The sequence below is a fragment of the Ursus maritimus genome, assembly GCF_017311325.1.
Source record: "Ursus maritimus isolate PB19 chromosome X unlocalized genomic scaffold, ASM1731132v1 scaffold_X1, whole genome shotgun sequence".
NCBI lineage: Eukaryota > Metazoa > Chordata > Mammalia > Carnivora > Ursidae > Ursus > Ursus maritimus.
The window spans coordinates 73,588,337-73,608,275 of NW_024423319.1; the positions used below are offsets into that span (position 1 = coordinate 73,588,337).

General features: G+C 53.0%; 1 protein-coding gene and 1 pseudogene across 1 annotated transcript; one reads left to right on the forward strand and one right to left on the reverse strand.

The window, feature by feature from the left end:
- Window positions 1-2,270: 2,270 nt before the first annotated feature.
- LOC121103094 (uncharacterized protein CXorf49 homolog) lies at window positions 2,271-5,899 on the reverse strand. Its single transcript, XM_040631870.1, has 5 exons — window positions 4,640-5,899; window positions 3,449-3,563; window positions 3,235-3,314; window positions 2,941-2,971; window positions 2,271-2,311 (listed from the first exon to the last, which is right to left on the reverse strand). Exons 1-5 carry the CDS (start codon window positions 5,897-5,899, stop codon window positions 2,271-2,273), a joined length of 1,527 nt encoding a protein of 508 aa, XP_040487804.1.
- Window positions 5,898-19,939, forward strand: part of LOC103682612 — a 28,203-nt pseudogene continuing 14,161 nt past the window's right edge.

A 19,939-nucleotide genomic window follows, 5' to 3' on the forward strand; every position in this document is an offset into this window, starting at 1 on the left:
CCCATTTCTGGCTTCTGCTGGCCAGTCTGCCCCAGGTTGGCCCAGAGCCCCCACTAGCCTCATTGCGCCCACCTCCAGCCCAGAGACTAACCCGTGCTTTTCCACCCTGTTCTTGGCCCAATTTTCTGTTGGGGAATCCAACCTCTACTTCCCACCCTCACCGCGCCCGTCCTGCCCCTGTCCCCGTTAGCTCCTGGCAGAGCAGACTCCTGAGCGAGCTCCCTGCTGCTAAGATGAGGCCTGTCCCAGCCACTCTGAGGTAGCCTTCCCTCCCACACTGTCCTTCCTCCAACGCACACGGGAGGGGTCAGAGCTCCGAGGATCACAGAATAGGACCCATGGTCTCCTCCAGGGGCTCCCGACATTGAGCCTTCCCACACCCTGTCCAGGGGTCTGGGACTTGCACGTCCTTACCCCCCAGTTTTAGGCATTTAACAGCACCCCCTGAAAAGTAGATCCACCCCTTGCTTCTGCTCATTCAGTATCTTGCCAGTTCTTGACCACAGTCTCCACTCCCTTTACTCCCTGAATCACATCTCTCTCCCTCAAGGGAGATTATCCCCGATTGATTGAATTCACACTCACACACACACACACACACACACACACACACACACGTGCACACAACAACCTTGACTGTTCTGGGGACCATAGACCCCCACCCCCACTTCTGGGCACAAAACACCTGGGTCTCTCGGGAAGGGTATCTGGTCTGGCAGAAGCGACCCTCACCTCACTCACACACAGATCCGTCCCTCTGAGCCTCAGGCCAGCACAGCCCTGGGTCCTGGCTGAAGGAAGGAAACCATCCCCACCCCACCCACCATCAGCGAGGGGGAAACAGAGCACGGAATTCAGACTAAATCTCCTGTGACCTGAAGGGACAGAGAGCCTGAGCCGGGACACCAAATATTGTTTCCAGAAAAACCTGGGTCCTGCTGGTGGGCGAACAGCACTGGCAGGGGACCACGCAGGCACATCGAAACCCATCACGCACCCTTGCCGTAGAAACGGATGGTCACTTTCCTACCAAGGGTCCGGGGACGACCAGGACGGAGGAGGGGGGTGAGGTGGCTTGGACAGGAGGGACGGGAGAGCTCCGATGGCTGGACCACCCATTTCTGGCTACTGGTGGGCAGTCTGCCCCAGGTTGGCCCAGAGCCCCCACTAGCCTCATTGCGCCCACCTCCAGCCCAGAGACTAACCCGTGCTTTTCCACCCTGTTCCCTGTACCTCCCCCCCTCTGGCTCTGCACCCCACTGGGCTCTGACTTCTGCCTCCACCCCACCACCGAACCCAAGGAGGGAGAAGTGACGCGATTGGAAACGGAGCATCAAGGCCCAGGGTTCAAGAGGAGAGAGGGAGGATGCGCCAGCCCCCGGGCCAGTGGTCCTTGGGCGCGCTGGCACCAGAGGGAGGGAAGGACTCCGCAGAGGGGACTGGGCCCAGGAAGGGGCAACAGGAGCCCAACTCTGCTCTATAACGCCAGCTGAAGTACAGGGGCAGGGCAGGCCAGCAAGGGAGAGCCACGGGAGTGATCGAGAGGACACTCAGACAGCAGAGCAGGGGGGCCCGGAGCAGCAGGTCAGCGATCCCAAGGAGGGAAGGGAAGAGGGACTGCGGCTCTGGAAGGGGTCCTGGGTTCCTGCTGAAGGGGCAGGGGGGAGAACGGAGATGAAGGGGAAGCCCGAGACCCAAAAAGAAGGGGAGATGAGGGGAGAACCTGAAGGGGGCCCGCAGGGGGAAAGGGAGCAAAGGCTCAGGTGGCCAGGCAGAGCCCACTCAGATCCGAGAGGCCGGGGCACCCTGGGGGCCGGACCGCAGGGCTCGTAGCCCACGCTCCCCACAAGGAGAAGGCCTACCACTCGACCCCAGAGGTCCTCTTCTGGAAAAGGCTGTGACATGGAGCAGCTCCCCGCCCCGCCCCGCCCCTCTCCCACTCCTCCCGACCCCTGGCCCAGCCCCTCCACCCCACAGACAAGGCAGACCACAGGCCTGAGAGGTACTTTATTTTGAAACTGCTGTGAACTGGGGTGGAGAGGGGGCAAAAGAACAGGGAGAGGAAGCCTCGGCTGAGGTCAACAGGAGGGACCCGGCTTGGCCACAGCTCCCTGGCTCCAAAGGCACCAGCTGCTCCTCTTGCACAGAGATGCTGGGCTCAACCTGTCAGACAGAGCAGGGTCAGGGAAGAGCAGCAGGCCAGGGCCAGCCCCCCGCCCAGCCCAACAGCCGCGACTGTGGGAAGGGGAATGGTGTGTGTAACACTCACTTCAAAGGCTCTGGAACTTGTCAGTCAGGGACTGCATGGCCGCTGAAACAGAGACAGGCGTAAGCAGGCCCTCCAGACACGGGGTGGGGGGTGGGGGGGTAGAAGCCCATCCCCCTGTCCCCATGGGGAAGCACCTAGCCCTGCAACCTGAAACCCCCTCCAGCCCCTATCCAAAGAGCCCCGGGCCTGCCTCACTCACCCACCACCTCAATGAAATATGGACATGTCCTCCAAGGGAACCAAACGTGCCAGTGCTTCTCAAGCTTTGGGGCACATCGGAATCATTCAGACGTGACCAACCAACACCAGTGCGACACACACACACACACACACACGCGTGCGCCTCGCAGCCATACCAAGGAGCAGTTACAGGGAAAATCAAGGAGGCATCTGTAAACGTCCTAGTAGAGGGACACCTCTGGGACCTGTTCCCGCTGGCACACTGCGCACGCAGTCGCGGCAGGACTTTCCCGATTGTGCACACATGGAGCCGCACACACACAGCAGGCTCCAGGGCCAGGCCTGCTGGGTTCTCCTCCCCACAGGAATGTTGGTCCCTGGGAGGCCCCTGCACCTGCAGCCCATGCCGGCTTCTGCACTGAGGACCCCCTCGTCCACCACCCCCCCACCTGCGTCTGCCCAACCCGGCCCCAGCCAGAGGGTCCTCATACCAAGCTGCTCCTTCAGGTCGTCTATTTCTCTCTGTAGCACGACACATAGGGCAGCAGACAGCGAGAGAGAGCGATTAGTATCCTCTGGCTTCCTCTCTCCTCCGCCTCCCCCTCTCCCACAGGCACTACATCCCCAGGCCCAGTGGCCAACCGCTGGAGCTCCTCAGGGGAAAGGAGGCGCCGCTTGTGGGGAGCAGAGCGGGCGGGGGGGAGGCACCTATGTCAGTCTAGCCCAGACCCGGATCCCGCCCTCTAGTTTGGGCCTGCATTTCTAGGAGCCACAGGAAGCATTACCCGAGGACAGCCCTGGGCGCCAGCTGGTGGCAGCTGCTGCCTCTCTGGCCTTGGGGTGTGGTCAAGCGGCTCCTGGTCACCTGAAAGGGAAAGAACTTCAAATCCAGCTTCCAAGGCCCCCAGGGAGGGGCAAAGGGCCTCAGCAGGGTCCAACGTGAGGCAGCACCACCCTCTGCTGGCAACAAGTGGCCGCTGCTCTGCCAGCAGCTCCAACCTTGTCTCTGGGCCCGTCCCCCCTTGTCCCCCAGGGGCAGCCCATCCTTGAAGGTGGTCCCCAGGGACTGTGGCTCTGGCTTGGACTCTCCCAGAGCTGCAGCCACAGCCAGCCCCTGGGACGAGCAACGGGGCCCAACAGGACTGAACAGAAGAAAGGCTCTGTTCTGCTGAAAGTCTATGTCCAGAGCTACACGTTGGGCCACGGCCACGCATCACCCCTGCTGCACAAACCCCACCTGGGGGACGATGTGGCTTCAGGAGACCCCGTTTCCTTGGGAGAAGCTTCCCCAGGGAGGCCTGGAGGTGGGGACCAAAGCTGAGCCCCGAGCAGAGCCAGAGCCAGAGCCAGTTTTCCCTCCTCATCTCCTCTCGCCTGCACTCCCATGACACCCCCAAGACTCACTGGAGGGCGCAGGCACTCTGGGCAGGACGTCTCCCTGGCTCGGGGCCAAGGGCTCTGAGCCTCCTGGAACTTGGGGGGCTCTGGTGTAGAGGTCGCCCCTGCTGCATTCTCCACGGCGCATGACCAAACAAGATGGCTCTGGCCTCTGTGTTGGAAGTTAAAAGAAAAATTTCTCACCCATCTGGACTTGGGATGTGGGGTGTTCGTGTGTGCGTGTATGGTGTGTGTAGGTGTGCACACGTGTGCGTGTAGGAGCTGGGGTGAGGCAGGGAATAGGGAAGGGAACTCAGAGGCTGGTCTGGCTGGCGCTTCCTCCCTCAGTCAGCCCCGGGCCAGGGGGCAGAGCTGGGCCAGGGAGAAGAGTAGGGCACTGACAAAGCCCAGGCTCCCTGCAAGGAAGGCTTGGGGACCAGCCAGGAAGTAGGAACCAGGAAGCCGATGAGTCTAAAGATGGAAGGTTCGTGGTCCAAACTTTGAAGGGGTTCCTGGCTTCCAATCAGCGACCAGCCCTCCCCTCCCTTCATCCCGGGCCTCTCTCGGGGGAGGAGGCAGGAAACGTGCCAAGGGTCCAGAATGGTGCCGAGCACACACCGCGTGGTACCCGAGGTTAATGTCTGCCCCTGTGAAAATGACCCACGACCCGATCTGGCATCCCGGTGATCCCAGTGACCCCGGGGCACCCATGGCAACCCCTGAATTAGGGACAGAGGGAGCATGGGTGAAGAAGTGCGCGGAGGGGGAGGGGGGCCCCTCCCCCGGAGAGGAGGAGCAGGGGGGCCTACTCACTTGGCCCTTGGGGAACGCGTCTCTGTTTGAGTCACTGCCTTCTCCTGCGACCGCCATCAGCTCTGCCTCCCGAGCCCTCCTGGCCGCAGATTTCTTCCTGGAGCCCATGTGCTTGGACTGTTTGGTTCCCGAAGGGAACAGGGCATAGCTCTTCGACCTCCCAAGCAGCGGGACACCGGAGATTGGGGGGAAGGTGGCTGGTTCCAGAGGATCTGCCGAGACTCTCTGCCCCCAGGAAGGAAAGCTTTTCCCCGAGGCCACTTTGGAGGCCTCCCCTAGGGTTTTCTTCTCCTGGGCCACCTTCCTCCTAGAGGTGGCCCCGGGCAGGCCGCCTGCAGCAGCAACAGCAGCAGCTCCCTGGTAGCTGGGCCTGCTCTCCCCCTTCCCCCAGACCACGCTTTGCATTTTCTTAGAGCGGGAGATGTCCAGCTCGCCAAAGGCCTGCCTCTCCACAAGCGAAGTGAATCCGCGGGGAGCCGAGGTCAGGAAGGAGCCTAGCGTGTGAAGGAAATTCTCCCTGACGTGGATATTCGAGTGTCTCGGTGTGTCCCCGCGATCCTCGGGGCTGCTGGGCTTGGCCTGGCCTCCTTCTTTGGAGCGAATGCTCACCCTCATCGGCTGTATCTCACTGAACTCATCTGAAGACTCGGGGTCGGAAGGCAGCACGCCCGGGCCTTTGGCGGCCGCCGAGCGCCGCCGGCGATCCACCCTGACGTTCGACCTGCTCTTAGCGCCTCTCTTCGGGGTTCCCCAGGCTCGGCCTCCCTCGGGCCCACCGACGTGCGGCGGGGCGGCGGAAGGCGGCTGCGACTCCACGCGGCCCAGGGCGAGCGCGCCTCGCCCGCCGGGCCCTGCCTCTAAGCCCGCCCAACCGCCCGACGCTGCCGCGGCGCCGCCCTCCGGGGACCGGTTTCTCCGCAGGCCCAGGGCATCGCGGTCGGCCAGCTGCTGCACGATGTCCGCCGCGGACTCGTCAGCCACGTGCGACGCGTAGGCCGGGCCGTCCCCCTTGTGGTCGGCCGGGGAGCCGGGGCGGCCTACGCGGCCCCACAGCACCGGCCCTCCCGCTTCCAGCACTTCCCGCTCGGACTCGGCGTCTGGGAACCCACCCTCGCCCTCGCCGCTGCGCGGCGGCCCCGCATCCACACCTAGCGCCGGTGCCCGCGGGGGCCCGGGGCCGGCGGGGCGGGCGCCGGACTGCTCCCCGCCCTCCGGGCCGAAGCCCGCTCCCGAGACAGGCACCTCATCGGGAGCGCTCATGCCGTCGAGGCCGGGCAGCCGCGGTTCGAGGGAGAAGATCGCTCTGGTCCCGGCGCCACAGGCGAGAGGGGAGAGGCCCGAGGCGCGAGGCGAAGGTGCGTGACTTGCGGCCGTAGTCGCTCGGCGTGCCGTAGACGATGGCACTCACCACAGGCTCCGCGTCACGCGGTGTGGCGTTTCACCGCACGAGATCGCCTCAAACAACGCGTGGCTTGCGTGTGCCTCAGACGTTAAGGTCTCGGCCATCTCATTGGTCCGGCCCCCGCCAACCAGCGCACCCCTTGTTTGCCCGCCTCTCGAGGCTCTAACCAATAGGGTCGAAGGTCCTTGGTTTCCCTAGGAGTAGGTCTGGGTGTCTGTGTGTGGCAGTTGGAGAGGTTGACCCGCTGTTCTGGTCCCGCCTTCCCTGGCCTGGACTCTGCTTTACTGTGCAGTCATGGCTCTGAGCTGCTGTCTCCCCATCCGCAGAACAGGGTGGCGGGCACCTGTCTCCAGGGTCTTGGGGACAGAAGGTCGGGACACTGGTGAGGCACATCGTGCACAGAGGATTCGCCAGCCTCTGTTCCACAGCAGCACTTAGGACCCAATGGCAAGGGCATGGGAACCCTCAGGCAATGATTGGAGGGCGGGTGGCATACGCGTACCCCGCAAAGGGCCGGAGAGCAAACGTTGTCGTTTCCTTATGTGGAGATTTTAGAGTATTCCCACTATTTCCCATCACCAACATCAGCGTGTGTACAGCTACCCAGACTCACACACACACACACCCACATCCCAAGTGCAGATGATGGGTGAGAAATTTTAACTTCCAACACAGAGGCCAGGGCCATCTTGTTCGGGCATGCATCCTAGAGAATGCAGCAGGGGCGACCTCAACACCAGAGCCCCCCAGGTTCCAGGAGGCTCAGAGCCCTTGGCCCCGAGCCAGGGAGACGTCCTGCCCAGAGTGCCTGCGCCCTCCAGTGAGTCTTGGGGGTGTCACGGGAGTGCAGGCGAGAGGAGATGAGGAGGGAAACCTCTGGCTCTGGCTCTGGCTCTACTCGGGACTCAGCTTTGGTCCCCACCTCCCCACGTTCCTGGGGAAGCTTCTCCCAAGGAAACGGGGTCTCCTGAAGCCACATCGTCCCCCAGGTGGGGTTTGTGCAGCAGGGGTGATGCGTGGCCGTGGCCCAACGTGTAGCTCTGGACATAGACTTTCAGCAGAACAGAGCCTTTCTTCTGTTCAGTCCTGTTGGGCCCCGTTGCTCGTCCCAGGGGCTGGCTGTGGCTGCAGCTCTGGGAGAGTCCAAGCCAGAGCCACAGTCCCTGGGGACCACCTTCAAGGATGGGCTGCCCCTGGGGGACAAGGGGGGACGGGCCCAGAGACAAGGTTGGAGCTGCTGGCAGAGCAGGGGCCACTTGTTGCCAGCAGAGGGTGGTGCTGCCTCACGTTGGACCCTGCTGAGGCCCTTTGCCCCTCCCTGGGGGCCTTGGAAGCTGGATTTGAAGTTCTTTCCCTTTCAGGTGACCTGGAGCCGCTTGACCACACCCCAAGGCCAGAGAGGCAGCAGCTGCCACCAGCTGGCGCCCAGGGCTGTCCTCGGGTAATGCTTCCTGTGGCTCCTAGAAATGCAGGCCCAAACTAGAGGGCGGGATCCGGGTCTGGGCTGGACTGACATAGGTGCCTCCCCCGGCCCGTCTTGCTCCCCTCATTAAAGCGGGCGCCCTCCTTTCCCCTGAGGAGCCTCAGCGGGCTTCAGCCACTGGGCCTGGGATTGTAGTGCCTGTGGGAGAGGGGGCAGGAGGAGAGAGTGAGCCAGAGGATACTAATCGTTTCCTCTTCTGCTGTCTGCTGCCCTAGTGTGCTCGTGCTACAGAGAGAAATAGACGACCTGAAGGAGCAGCTGGATATGAGGACCCTTCTGGCTGGGGCCGGGTGGGCAGACGCAGGTGGGGGCGGACGAGGGGGTCCTCAGGCAGAAGCTGGCATGGGTTGCAGGTGCAGGGGCCTCCCTAGGGACCAACATTCCTGTGGGGAGGAGAACCCAGCAGGCCTGGCCCTGGAGCCTGCTGTGTGTGTGCGGCTCCATGTGCACAATCGGAAAGTCCTGCCGCGACCAGTGGCTGGGCGCAGTGTGCCAGCGGAACAGGTCCCAGAGGTGTCCCTCTACCAGACGTTACAGATGCCTCCTTGATTTTCCCTGTAACTGCCCTTGGTATGGTTGCAGGTACACGCTGCGGTGTGTTGTGTGTGTGCGCCGACGTGTGGGGCACGTTGAATGATTCATGTCCAGCTGAGAGAGCACTTGGTTCCTGAGAATCCATATTTCATGAGTGGTCGGGGTGGGTAGGCCGATGCGCATCTTGGTATCATAGGATGGCTGAGCAGGCGAGATGATTTCAGGTTGAGGGCTAGTTCCCACGGGACAGGGATGAGTTGAGCCACTCGCCTTGTGTCTACCGCCACCCTGTCTGGAGCCTTGCTATCTGTCTCTGTTACCATGCATTAGTAGTTCGAGAGCCTTTGAAGTGGAAAGTGTTACACACACCATTCCCCTTCCCACAGTCGCGGCTGTTGGGTTGGGCGGGGGGGCTGGCCTCTGGCCTGCTGCTCTTCCCGACCCTGCTCTGTCTGACAGGTGAGCCCAGCACGCTGTGCAAGAGGAGCAGCTGGTGCCTTTGGAGCCAGGAGCCTGTGCCGCCGGGTCCTCCCTCCTGTTCCCGACCCAGCCGAGGCTTCTCTCCCCAGTTCTTGCTCCCTCCACCCCAGTTCATCAGCAGTTTCAAATTAAAGTACCTCTCGTAGGCCTGTGGTCTGCCTTGTCTGTGGGGTGGGGGGCTGGGCCAGGGGTCGGGAGTGGGAGGGGCGGCGCGGGGCGGGAGCTGCTCCATGTCACAGCCTTTTTCCAGAAGAGGACCTGGGGTCGTGTGGTAGGCCTTCTCCTGTGGGGAGCGTGCGGCTACGAGCCCCTGCGGTCCGCCCCCAGGGTGCCCCGGCCCTCGGATCTGAGGGCTCTGGCCACCTGAGCCTTTGCCCCTTCCCCTGCAGGCCCCCTTCAGGTTCTCCCCCTCATCTCCCTTCTTTTGGGCCGGCTTCCCTTCATCTCCGTTGCTCCCCCTGCCCCTTCAGCAGGGAACCCAGACTCCCTTCCAGAGCCGAGTCCCTCTTCCCTTCCCTCCTGGGGGATCGCTGACCTGCTGCCCGGGCTCCCCTGCTCTGCTGTCGAGTGTCCTCTCGATCACCCCGTGGCTTTCCCTCGCTGGCCTGCCCTGCCCCTGTGCTTCCAGCTGGCGTAAAGAGCAGAGTTGGGTCTTGTGCCTCTTCCTGGGCCCAGTCCCCCTGCGGAGTCCTTCCCCTCCCTCTGGTGCCAGCTCAGAAGGACCACTGGCCCGGGACTGGCGCATCCTCCCTTCTCCTCTTGAACACCTGGGCCTTGATGCTCAGCCTTCAATCGCGCACTTCCCCTCCTTGTCCGGTGGTGGGTGGAGGCAGAAGTCAGAGCCCAGTGGGGTGCAGAGCCGGCGGGGGAGGCACAGGAACAGGGCGGAAAAAGCTCAAGGGTTAGTCTCGCTGGGTGGGCGCAATGAGGCTAGTGGGGGCTCTGGGGCAACCTGGGGCAGACTGTCCCACCAGTACAGAAATGGGTGGTCCAGCCATCGGAGCTCTCCGTCCCTTCCTGTCCAAGCCACTCTCACCCCTCCGTCTCTGGTCGCTCCCCGACCCTTGGTAGGAAAGTGACCATCCGTTTCTACGGCAAGGGTGCGTGATGGGTTTCATGTGTGCGCTGGTCCCCTGCCAGTGCTGTTCGCCCACCAGCAGGACCCAGGTTTTTCTGAAACAATATTTGGTGTCCTGCTCAGGCTCTCTGTCCCTTACAGGTCACAGGAGATTTAGTCTGAATTCGTGCTTGTTTCCCCTCGCTGGACGGTGGGTGGGGTTGGGATGGCTTCCTTCCTTCTAGCCAGGACCCAGGGCTGTGCTGGCCTGGAGTGCTAGTAGGACGACGGATCTGTGTGTGAGTGAGGTGAGGGTCGCTCTGCCAGACCAGATACCCTTCCCGAGAGACCCAGGTGTTTTGTGCCCAGAAGTGGGGGTGGGGGGTCTATGGTCCCCAGAACAGTCAAGGTTGTTGTGTGCACGTGTGTTTGTGTGTGTGTGTGTGTGTGAGTGTGAATTCAATCAATGGGTAATAATCTCCCTTGAGGGAGAGAGAGTGATTCAGGGAGTAAAGGGAGTGGAGACTGTGGTCAAGAACTGGCAAGATACTTGGAATGAGCAGAAGCAAGGGGTGGATCTACTCTTTCAGGGGGTGCTGTTGGGAAATGCCTAAAACTGGGGGTAAGGGACGCAAGTCCCAGACCCCTGGACAGGGTGTGGGAAGGCTCAATGTCGGGAGCCCCGTGAGGAGACCCATGGGTCCTATTCTGTGATCCTCGAGCTCTGACCCTCCGTGCGTTGAGGAAGGACAGTGTGGAGTGGAAGGCTACCTCAGAGTGGCTGGGACAGGCCTCATCTTAGCAGCAGGGAGCTCGCTCAGGAGTCTGCTCTGCCAGGAGCTAACGGGGACAGGGGCAGGACGGGCGCGGTGAGGGTGGGAAGTAGAGGTTGGATTCCCCAACAGAAAATTGGGCCAAGTTGGTTCCCCCTTCCCCCCTATTCTCAGCCTGCCTTCCTTCAGGGCCACATGCCATGAACTCAGGTGGCCAGACCATCACGCATGGGGTGGGACAAGCACAGACCTCGGCCTTGAAGAGAACATTCGTGGGACTCAGCCCTTCCCCTCCAAACCCCTCACTTGAGAAGGTGGGCTTGGTTGCTGAGGCTCTGGCCTTCACCCGGACCCTGTGGTTCTGTCCTGGCGGGGTAACACGGTGGGCCGTCTTCTGAGTGAATGGGTTTGGCGGAGACCTTCTGGCTGGGGTGTCTGGGGGCAGACACGTGGGCAAGTTGTGACTGGGGAGAAATCCAGCACCGACCCTGCCTTGGGGGCACAGTGCCGTGGTGAGCAGCGTGAGGAAGGGAAGAAGGGGACTGGGGAGGGCCTGGTCACAATCCTGGCTGACTAGTTTTACTGACCTCCCTTCCCTCCTCTGAGCACACAACCTCTGTTCCATATTCAGACCACGTAGTCCATAGTCATGTTGCTGTAAACACACACGTCATGGGCTGTGGCTCGTCTCCTTCCCGTCCCATCAGGAAGTAAGTGGCAGACAGTGAGGCACAGATTAAAGGGGTGCATGTGGGTCCCAGGGGAAAGGAAGAGGTGGGTCCCCTGCCCTAATTTAGTGTGCCTCTTTTGCCTTCCCCCTCACGCGTCCTCTCCAGCCTGGGAGGGAGTGGTGGCTGGCCTGGGGAGCCCTAGGCCCCGTCCTGCCTCATTCTGCTGCCTGCCCAGCTCCCAGGCAGATGGCTCCCTCTCCACCACCTCCAGCCCCAGCCGCTGTGCGGCCACCACCACCGGCCAGCCTTTCTCTGCAGACCTTTGGGTGGGGGGTTGCGCGCACCCAAGGAGGGCAGGAGGAGGTGAGCACTGGAGACGGAGCTGGGCGTGGTGGGAGGAGGGATGGTCCCCAGAGTTGTCCACACCCTAACTCCTGGAATGGGCTCAGTATGTTACCTTGCACGGTGGTGGGGGGGGTGAAGGTTGCAGATGTAATTCTGGTTGCTTCTCAGCTGACCTTAAAGTGGGGAGACTCTCACCCATGTTTGCTGGGTTTGGCCGGCCCGCACATTGGGGGTGGCAGGGTGGCCCTGTGAGCTGTTACCTGCATGATCCCCGGGCGCACTATCCGCACGACTGGACGGTGCTCGGCGGCCCTGTGCTCCTGCCAGGTGGTAGCCTGGTAACTGCCACTCAGAGTAGAGAAGTTTAGTAATAAGTTGAAAGCCTCCTTTTGCCCCATGCCAGTCACTCCTCCTCCTCAGTTCTCTCGAGGTGACTGCTGGAGTTGAAAGCCTCCTTTTGCCCCATGCCAGTCACTCCTCCTCAGTTCTCTCGAGGTGACTGCTGTCTTGACTTTTCCACTCTGTTTTAAAGGATAACAATCGCTATTTAGTAAGTAACCTTTACAAGGATAGACAGGATAAATTACAGGAGAGTAAGTATTATATTTATGAGACACCATATGTATCCAATATTGTTAAAAGCTTACAATTAGATAAATGGATAGGGAGTGATCAGGCCATGTAACTACCACCCAGGTGAGGAATGGTACATTGCACCTCCGGAGGTGCCATATGCGTGCAGTCCTTTCTGTGAAGGGCACCAAGTGCAAAAGTTAAATGCCGAAGGATTTTCTTTCTTCTTTCTTTCTTTCTTTCTTTCTTTCTTTCTTTCTTTCTTTCTTTCTCTTTTCTTCTTTTGTTTATTTTAGGGGGATAGAGAGCAATAGTGCATGCGTGGGGGGAGGGGCAGAGGAGAGAATCTTCAAGCGGACTTCCCACTGAGTGCGCTGCCCATCACAGACTGGATCCTGCAACCCATGAGATTGTGACCTGAGGGGAAACCAAGAGTCCGACGCTTAACCAACTGAGCCACCCAGGCCCCACACAGGATTCCATTTCTGTGACATTCTCACATAGTCCAAACCATAGGGAAAGAGAACAGATCAGTGGTTGCCAGTGTCTGGGTGTTGAGAGAAGGGGTTTAAGTATGAGAACACGATGGGTTTTGGCAGGCGATGAAAGATTTTGTAGTTTGATTGTGGTTGTGGTTCCCTAACAGTATGAGTTTGTAAGGACTCATAGACCTTGATGTAAATTCTATCTCAATAATCGAATTAAAAAGATTTGTTTGAAAAGTACATCATGAATGGATATTGATAGTTAACTAATTATTTTTTCTGAATTTGAGTGTCATAATTTTGTTTTTTACTGTCTGTATGATCTATATATTGCTCAGAGTGGGATGTTGAAATCCTGTACTATTTTTGTTGCTGTCTAACAGATCTGTTAGATCTGTTAGTATTTGCTCAATATATATTGAGCTCCACCTGAAGAAGTAAAACAGTAAGAAACATAAAGGAATTAACTGATAACAATATAATAATAGTAAGGACTTTAACACCTTACTTACACAATGGACAGATGATCCAAACAGAACAAGAAGGAAATAATGGCTTCGAATGACCCCCTGGAATAGATGGATTTAACAGATAGAGTCAAAACATTCCATCCTAAAATGAGAGTATGCATTCTTTTCAAGTCCACATGGAGCATTCTTCAGAATTGATCACATATTAGCCCATAAAACAAACCTCAACAAATTCACAAAGATTGAAATCATACCATGCATATTTCCTGACCTCAGTGCTATAAAACTAGCAGTCAAACACAATAAAATGTCTATATAGACAACAGATACTTGGAAGTTAAATAATATGCTACTAAACGATGAATGGGTCAACCAGGAGATCAATGAAGACATAAGAAAGTATATGAAACAAATGAAAATGAAAACAGAATGGTCTAAAACCTCTGGGATGCAGCACAAGTGATCCTAAGGGGGAAGTTGAGGGCTTACCTCAAGAAGGAAGAAAAATCTCAAACAACATAACCTTGCACCTAAAAGAGTTAGTAAAAGAACAACAAACAATCTAAGACCAGGAGAAGGAGGGGGCGCCTGGGTGGCTCAGTTGGCTGGACATCTACCTTTGGCTAGGGTCATGATCCTGGAGTCCTGGGATTGAGCCCTGCATCAGGCTCCCTGCTCAGTGGGGAGTCTGCTTCTCCCTCTCCCCCCAGTTGTGCTCTCGCTCTCTCTTTCTGTCTCAAATAAATGAACAAAATCTTTTAAAAAATAGAAAATAAAACCAGGAGAAGGAAAGAAATAATAGAGATCAGAGTGGAAATAAATGATATGGTAACTGAAAAAAAAATCCAAAAGAATTGATTGATGAAACCAGGAATTTGTTCCTTGAAAAACTTAATAAACTTGATAACCTCTAGCCAGTCTTATCATGAAAAAGAGGACTCAAATAAATAAAATCACAAACGAGAGAGGAGAAATGACCAACACCACAGAAACACAAACAATTAGAAGAGAATATTATGAAAAACTATGCCAACAAAATGGACAACCTAGAATAAATGGATAAATTCCCAGAGACATGTAAACTACCAAAACTGAAACAGGAGGAAATAGAAAATTTGAACAGACTGATAAGCAGGAAAGAAATTGAGTTAGTAATCAAAAAACTCCCAAAAAACCAAAGTTCAGGAGCAGAAGTCCTCACAGGCAAATTCTACCAAACATTTAAAGAAGAATTAATACCTATTCTTCTCAAACTATTCCAAAAAGGAAGGAAAACTTCCAAATTCATTCTATGAGGCCAGAATTACCCTGATACTAAAACCAGATAAAGATGCCACCGTAAAAGAGAACTACAGGTAATACCCTTAATGAACATAGATGAAGAAATTCTCAATAAAATACTAGCAGACCAAATTGAACAATACATTAAATAAATCATTCACCACCATCAAGTGGGGTTTATTCCTGGGTTGCAAGAATGGTTCAATACTCACAAATCAATGTGATACATCACATCAGTAGGAGAAAAGATAAGAACCATGTGATCGTTTTAATAGATGCCAAAAATCTTTTGACAAAGTACAACATCCATTCGTGATAAAAACCCTCAACAAAGTAAGTTTAGAGGGAACATAACTCAATGTAATAAAGACCATATATGAAAAACTCACAGCTAACATCATCCTTAATAGGGAATATCTGAGAACTTTTCCCCTAAGGTCAGGAACAAGACAGGATGTCCATTCTCACCACTTTGTTCAACATAGTACTGGAAATCCTATCCACAGCAATCAGACAACACAAAGAAATAAAAGGCATCCAAACTGGTAAGGAAGAAGGGAAGCTTTCACTATTTTTAGATGATATGATACTATATATAGAAAAGCTGAGGGGCGCCTGGGTGGCTCAGCCGGTGAAGCATCTGACTTCAGCTCAGGTCATGATCTCAGGGTCCTGGGATCAAGCCCTGTGTGGGACTCGGCACTCAGTGAGGAGTCCGCTTGTCCCTTTCCCCCTCCACCCACTTGGGCATGCTCCCTCTTTCTCAAATAAATAAATAAAATCTTAAAAAGAAGAAAACCCAAAAGACTCCACCAAAAAGCTACTAAACCAATACATGAATTCAGTAAAGTCTCAGGATACAAAATCAATGTACAGAAATCTGTTGCATTTTTATACACCAATAATGGTGCAGCAACAGGAGAAATTAAGGAGACATCCCATTTATATTTGCAACCAAAATAAGATACCTAGAAATAAAACTAACCAAAGAGGTGAAAGACCTACACTCTGAAAACTGTAAAACACTGATGAAAGAAATCGAAAACAACAGAAGAAAACGGAAAGACATTCCACGCTCATGGATTGGAAAAACAAACATTGTTAAAATGTCTATACTACCCAAAGCAATCTATACATTCAATGCAATCCCTATCAAAATACCAGTAGCACTTTTCACAGAACTAGAACAATCCTAAAATTTGTATGCAATCCCAAAGACCCTTAATACCAAAGCAATCTTGGAAAAGAAAAGGAACCCTGGAGGCATCACAATTTTGAACTTCAAGTTATATTATAAAACTGTAGTAATCAAAGCAGTATGGTACTTGCACAAAAATAGATCAATGGAGCAGAATAGAAAACCCAGGAATAAACCCTCAATTTCATGGTCAATTAATCTTTAACAAAGCAGGAAAGAATATTCAATGGGAAAAAGACAGTCTCTTCAACAAATGGTGTTGGGAAAACTGGACAGTAATATGCAAAAGAATGGAAGTGGACCACTTTCTCACATCATACACAAAAATAAATTCAAAATGGATTATACACCTAAGTGTGAGACCTAATACCATAAAAATCCTAGAAGAGAACACAGGGAGTAACTTCTGAAATTGGCTGTAGCAACTTTTTTTCTAGATAGGTCCCTTGAGGCAAGGGGAAAAAATACAAAAAAAAAAAAAACCCCTATTAAGAATACATCTAAATAAAACGCTTGTGCACAGCAAAGGGAACAATCAACAAAACAAAAAGGCAACCTTTGGAATGGAAGAAGATATATGACATATCCAATAAAGGGTTAGTATCCAAAATACATAAGGAACTTATAAAACTCAACACCCCAAAAACAATTAATCCAGTTACGAAATGGGCAGAAGACATGAATAGACATTTTTTTCAAAGAAGACATCCAGATGGCCAACAGACAATGAAAAGACGCTCCACATCACAGATAATCAGGGGAATACAAATCAAAACCGTGATGAGATATCACCTCAGACCTGTTAGAATGGCTAAAATCAACAACACAGGAAATGCCCGGTGTTGGTGCGAGTGTGGAGAAAGGGGAAACCTCTTATACTGTTGGGGGGAATGCAAACTGGTGCAGCCACTCTAGAAAACAGTATGGAGGTTCCTCAAAAAGTTAAAAATCAAATTACCCTGCGATCCAGCAATTGCGCTACTACATACTTACCTAAAGAATAAAAAATGCTAATTCAAAGGGATACGTGTTCCCCTATGTTTATAATAGCATTGTCAACAGTAGCCAAATTATTGAAACAGCTTAAGTGTCCAGCAACTGATGAATGGATAAATAAGATACGGTATATTATACAATGGAATGTTATTCAGCCATTAAAAAGAATGAAATCTTGCCATTTGCAATGACATGGATGGAGCAAGAGAGTATTACGCTAAGCCAAATAAGTCAGTCAGAGAAGGACAGATACCATATGATTTCACTCATATGTGGAATTTAAGAAATAAAACCTATGAGCGAAGGGGAAATAAAAGAGAGAGAGAGAAAAAAAAAATCAAGAAACAGATTCTTAACTAGAGAGGACAAACTGATGGTTACCAGAAGGGAGGTGGGTGGGGTGATGTGTTAAACAGATGATGGGGATTAAGGAGTGCATGTGATGAGCACTGGGTGATGTATCAAAGTGTTGAATCACTATGTTGTACTCTCTAAACTAGTATTACACTATATGTTAACTAACTGGAATTTAAATAAAATCTTAAAAGAACAAAGAAGATTAAGAACTTGTACATCTCAACATCAAACAAAACAAAACAAAACAAAACAAAACAAAACCCAAACAATCCACTGAAAAAATGGGCAGAGGACATGAACAGACATTTATCCGAAGAAGACAAACAGGTGGCCAACAGACACATGAGAAGATGCCCAATATCATTCATCATCAGGGAAATGCAAATGAAAACCACAACGAACTATCACCCCATTCCTATCAAAATGGCTAAAAATCAAAAACACAAGAAACAGCAAGTGTTGGCAAGGATGCAGAGAAAAAGGGAACACTCTTGCACTGTTGGTAGTAACGCAAACCAGTGCAGCCACTGTGGAAAACAGTGCGGTGAGTCCTCAAAAAATTAAAAATAGAACTACCAGGGGCACCTGGGTGGTGCAGTCAGTTGAGTGTCTGACTCTTGGTTTTGGCTCATGTCATGATCTCGGGGTCATGAGGTGGAGCTCCCCGTCGGGCTCTGTGCTCAGCGCAGAGTCAGCTTGAGTTTCTCTCTCCCTCTCCCCCACCACCTCACTCTCTCTGTCTCTAAAATAAATAAATAAATAAATCTTTAAAAAAATATAGCTACCATAAATCTAGTAATTCCACCACTGGGTGTATACTCAAAGAGTACAAAAACACTAATTCAGAAAGATACATGCACCCCTATGTTTATAGCAGCATTATTTACAATCACCAAATTATGAAAGTGGCCCGAGTGTCCATCAATAGATGAATGGACAAAGAAGAGGTGGTACATACACACAGTGGAATATCACTCAGCCACAGTAAGAATGAAATCTTGCCAGTTGCAACAACGTGGATGGATCTAGAGATTACAGTCAGTCAGAGAAAGACAAATACCATACGATTTCACCAGTACGTGGAATTTAAGAAACAAAACAAATGATCAAAGCAAAAAGAAATACAAAATAACAGACTCTCTTTTTTTTTTTTTTAAGATTTTATTCATTTATTTAACAATAGAGAGAGAGACAGCCAGCGAGAGAGGGAACACAAGCAGGGGGAGTGGGAGAGGAAGAAGCAGGTTCCCAGCGGAGGAGCCCGATGTGGGGCTCGATCCCAGAACACCGGGATCATGCCCTGAGCCGAAGGCAGACGCTTAACGACTGCGCCACCCAGACGCCCCAACAGACTCTTAACTATAGAGAAGAAACTGATGATTACTGGAGGCGAGGTGGGGGGGGATGGGTGAAATAGGTGAATGGGACTAGGAGTGCCCTTACTGTGACGAGCACTGTGTGGTGTATAGAATTGTTGAATCAGGATATTGTACACCTGAAACTAATAGGACACTGTATGTTAACTATGCTGGAATAAAAATAAAAATAAAAATAAAAAGACCTGCTCATCCACCCTGGGAGGGTACAGAGGACACATATTTCGCCGCAACTGTAAGACATAAATTTGTGAGAAGGGCCCCAGAATCCTTAAAGAGCTGTGTAGGTCATAAATTACAATGGAAACTGCTGCCACTGAATTGGGAAACCTAAACGCAGTGGATGTTATTGGATCTAAGAGTGGCATGGGTCAAGGGGTGGCACTTATATACCGAAGACAAGGTGGGCAATGGTTACTGTAATGGGCTGCAGAGGCCAAGCAGCCATCAGAACAGTACAACTAGCAAGGTCTATGGCACTGGCTAGATGACCATGGTGTTACTAGGAATGAAATAGATGGGAAGTCTACTAAGTTCTTACTTGATTTGTAAAGTGGAAAAGTTCTAGGTCAAGTGAACAAGTATAATCTGAATCATAAAAACAGAGTCATAGACTCTTATTCAATTCCTGGATTTGAGCCCTTAAGTGAAGGGGAGGCTGGGTCCCCCTGAGAAAGGGTCCAGGTATACTGCCAAAAATTTTTACCATTAATCTTTTCCCCAGCCTCCCCCAAAGTGACCTTTTTACCAGGGTGACCACACGTTTGGGAAAAGGAAATAATCAGACCTTTTGGGGATGATTGGATATGGCCTTTGAATTGACTCTAATTCCAAGAGACCCAAAATGTCAATGTATTCTACTGGTCAGAATAGGGATTTATGAAGGTCAGATGATCAATGGAGTTTTAGCTCAGGTCCAACCCACTGTGGGTCCTGTGGTTCCCTGAATCCAACCTGTGGTTGTTTCCCCAGTTCTGGAATGCATAGTTGGAATAGACATACTCAGTAGCTGGTAGAATCCCTATGTCATTTCCCCGACCTGTGGAATGAGAGATATTATGAGGGGAAATGCCAAGCGGAAGCCACTAGAACTGCTTCTACGTAGGAAAATAGTAAGCCAAAAGCAATACTGCACAACTAGACACATTGCAAAGGTTAGTGCCACCATCAAAGACTTGAAGGATGCAGGCGTGGTGATTCCTACCACATCCCCCATTCGACCTGCCTGTGTAGCCTGGGCAGAAAAGCGGGTGGGTCTTGGAAAGTCATAGTGGATTATCATAACTTTAATCAGGTGATGACCCCAATTACGGCTACTACACCAGATACGAAGCCATTGCTTGAGCAAATTAGCACATCCCCTGGTGTATGGTACGCAGCTATTGATCTGCCAAATGCTTTTGTTTTTGTTTTTGTTTTTTTAAATCCATACCTGTTAGTAAAGACCACTAGAAGCAGTTTGTTTTCAGCCAGCAAGGCAAGCAATTCACCTTCAGTGTCTTACCTCAGGGATAAATCAGCTCTGCATCCCTATGTCATAATTCGGTTTGAAGGAATCTTGATTGCCTTTCCTTCCCACAAGACCTCACGCTGATCTGCTTACACGGATGACGTTATGCTGATCGGCTGGTGAACAGAAGTAGCCACTACTCTAGACCCACGGACTTATTGTCAGAGGGTGGAAATAAATCGGACAAAAATCAAGGGGTTTCTGCCTCAGTGAAATTTCTAGGGGTCCGGTCGCATGGGACACGTCAAGATAGTCCTTGTAAGGGGAAGGCTAAGTTGTTGGATCTGGTCCCTCCTACAATTAAAAAAG

Bases quoted from the DNA above. Each gene is read 5' to 3' on its own strand.
- LOC121103094 (XM_040631870.1), bottom strand. From the start codon at position 5,899: ATGAGCGCTCCCGATGAGGTGCCTGTCTCGGGAGCGGGCTTCGGCCCG. The intron at 3,564-4,639 runs GTGAGTAGGCCC...TGCTCGTCCCAG, and splicing joins ACGCGTTCCCCAAGGGCCAA to GGGCTGGCTGTGGCTGCAGC. The intron at 3,315-3,448 runs GTTGGAGCTGCT...TTTCCCTTTCAG, and splicing joins GGGACGGGCCCAGAGACAAG to GTGACCAGGAGCCGCTTGAC.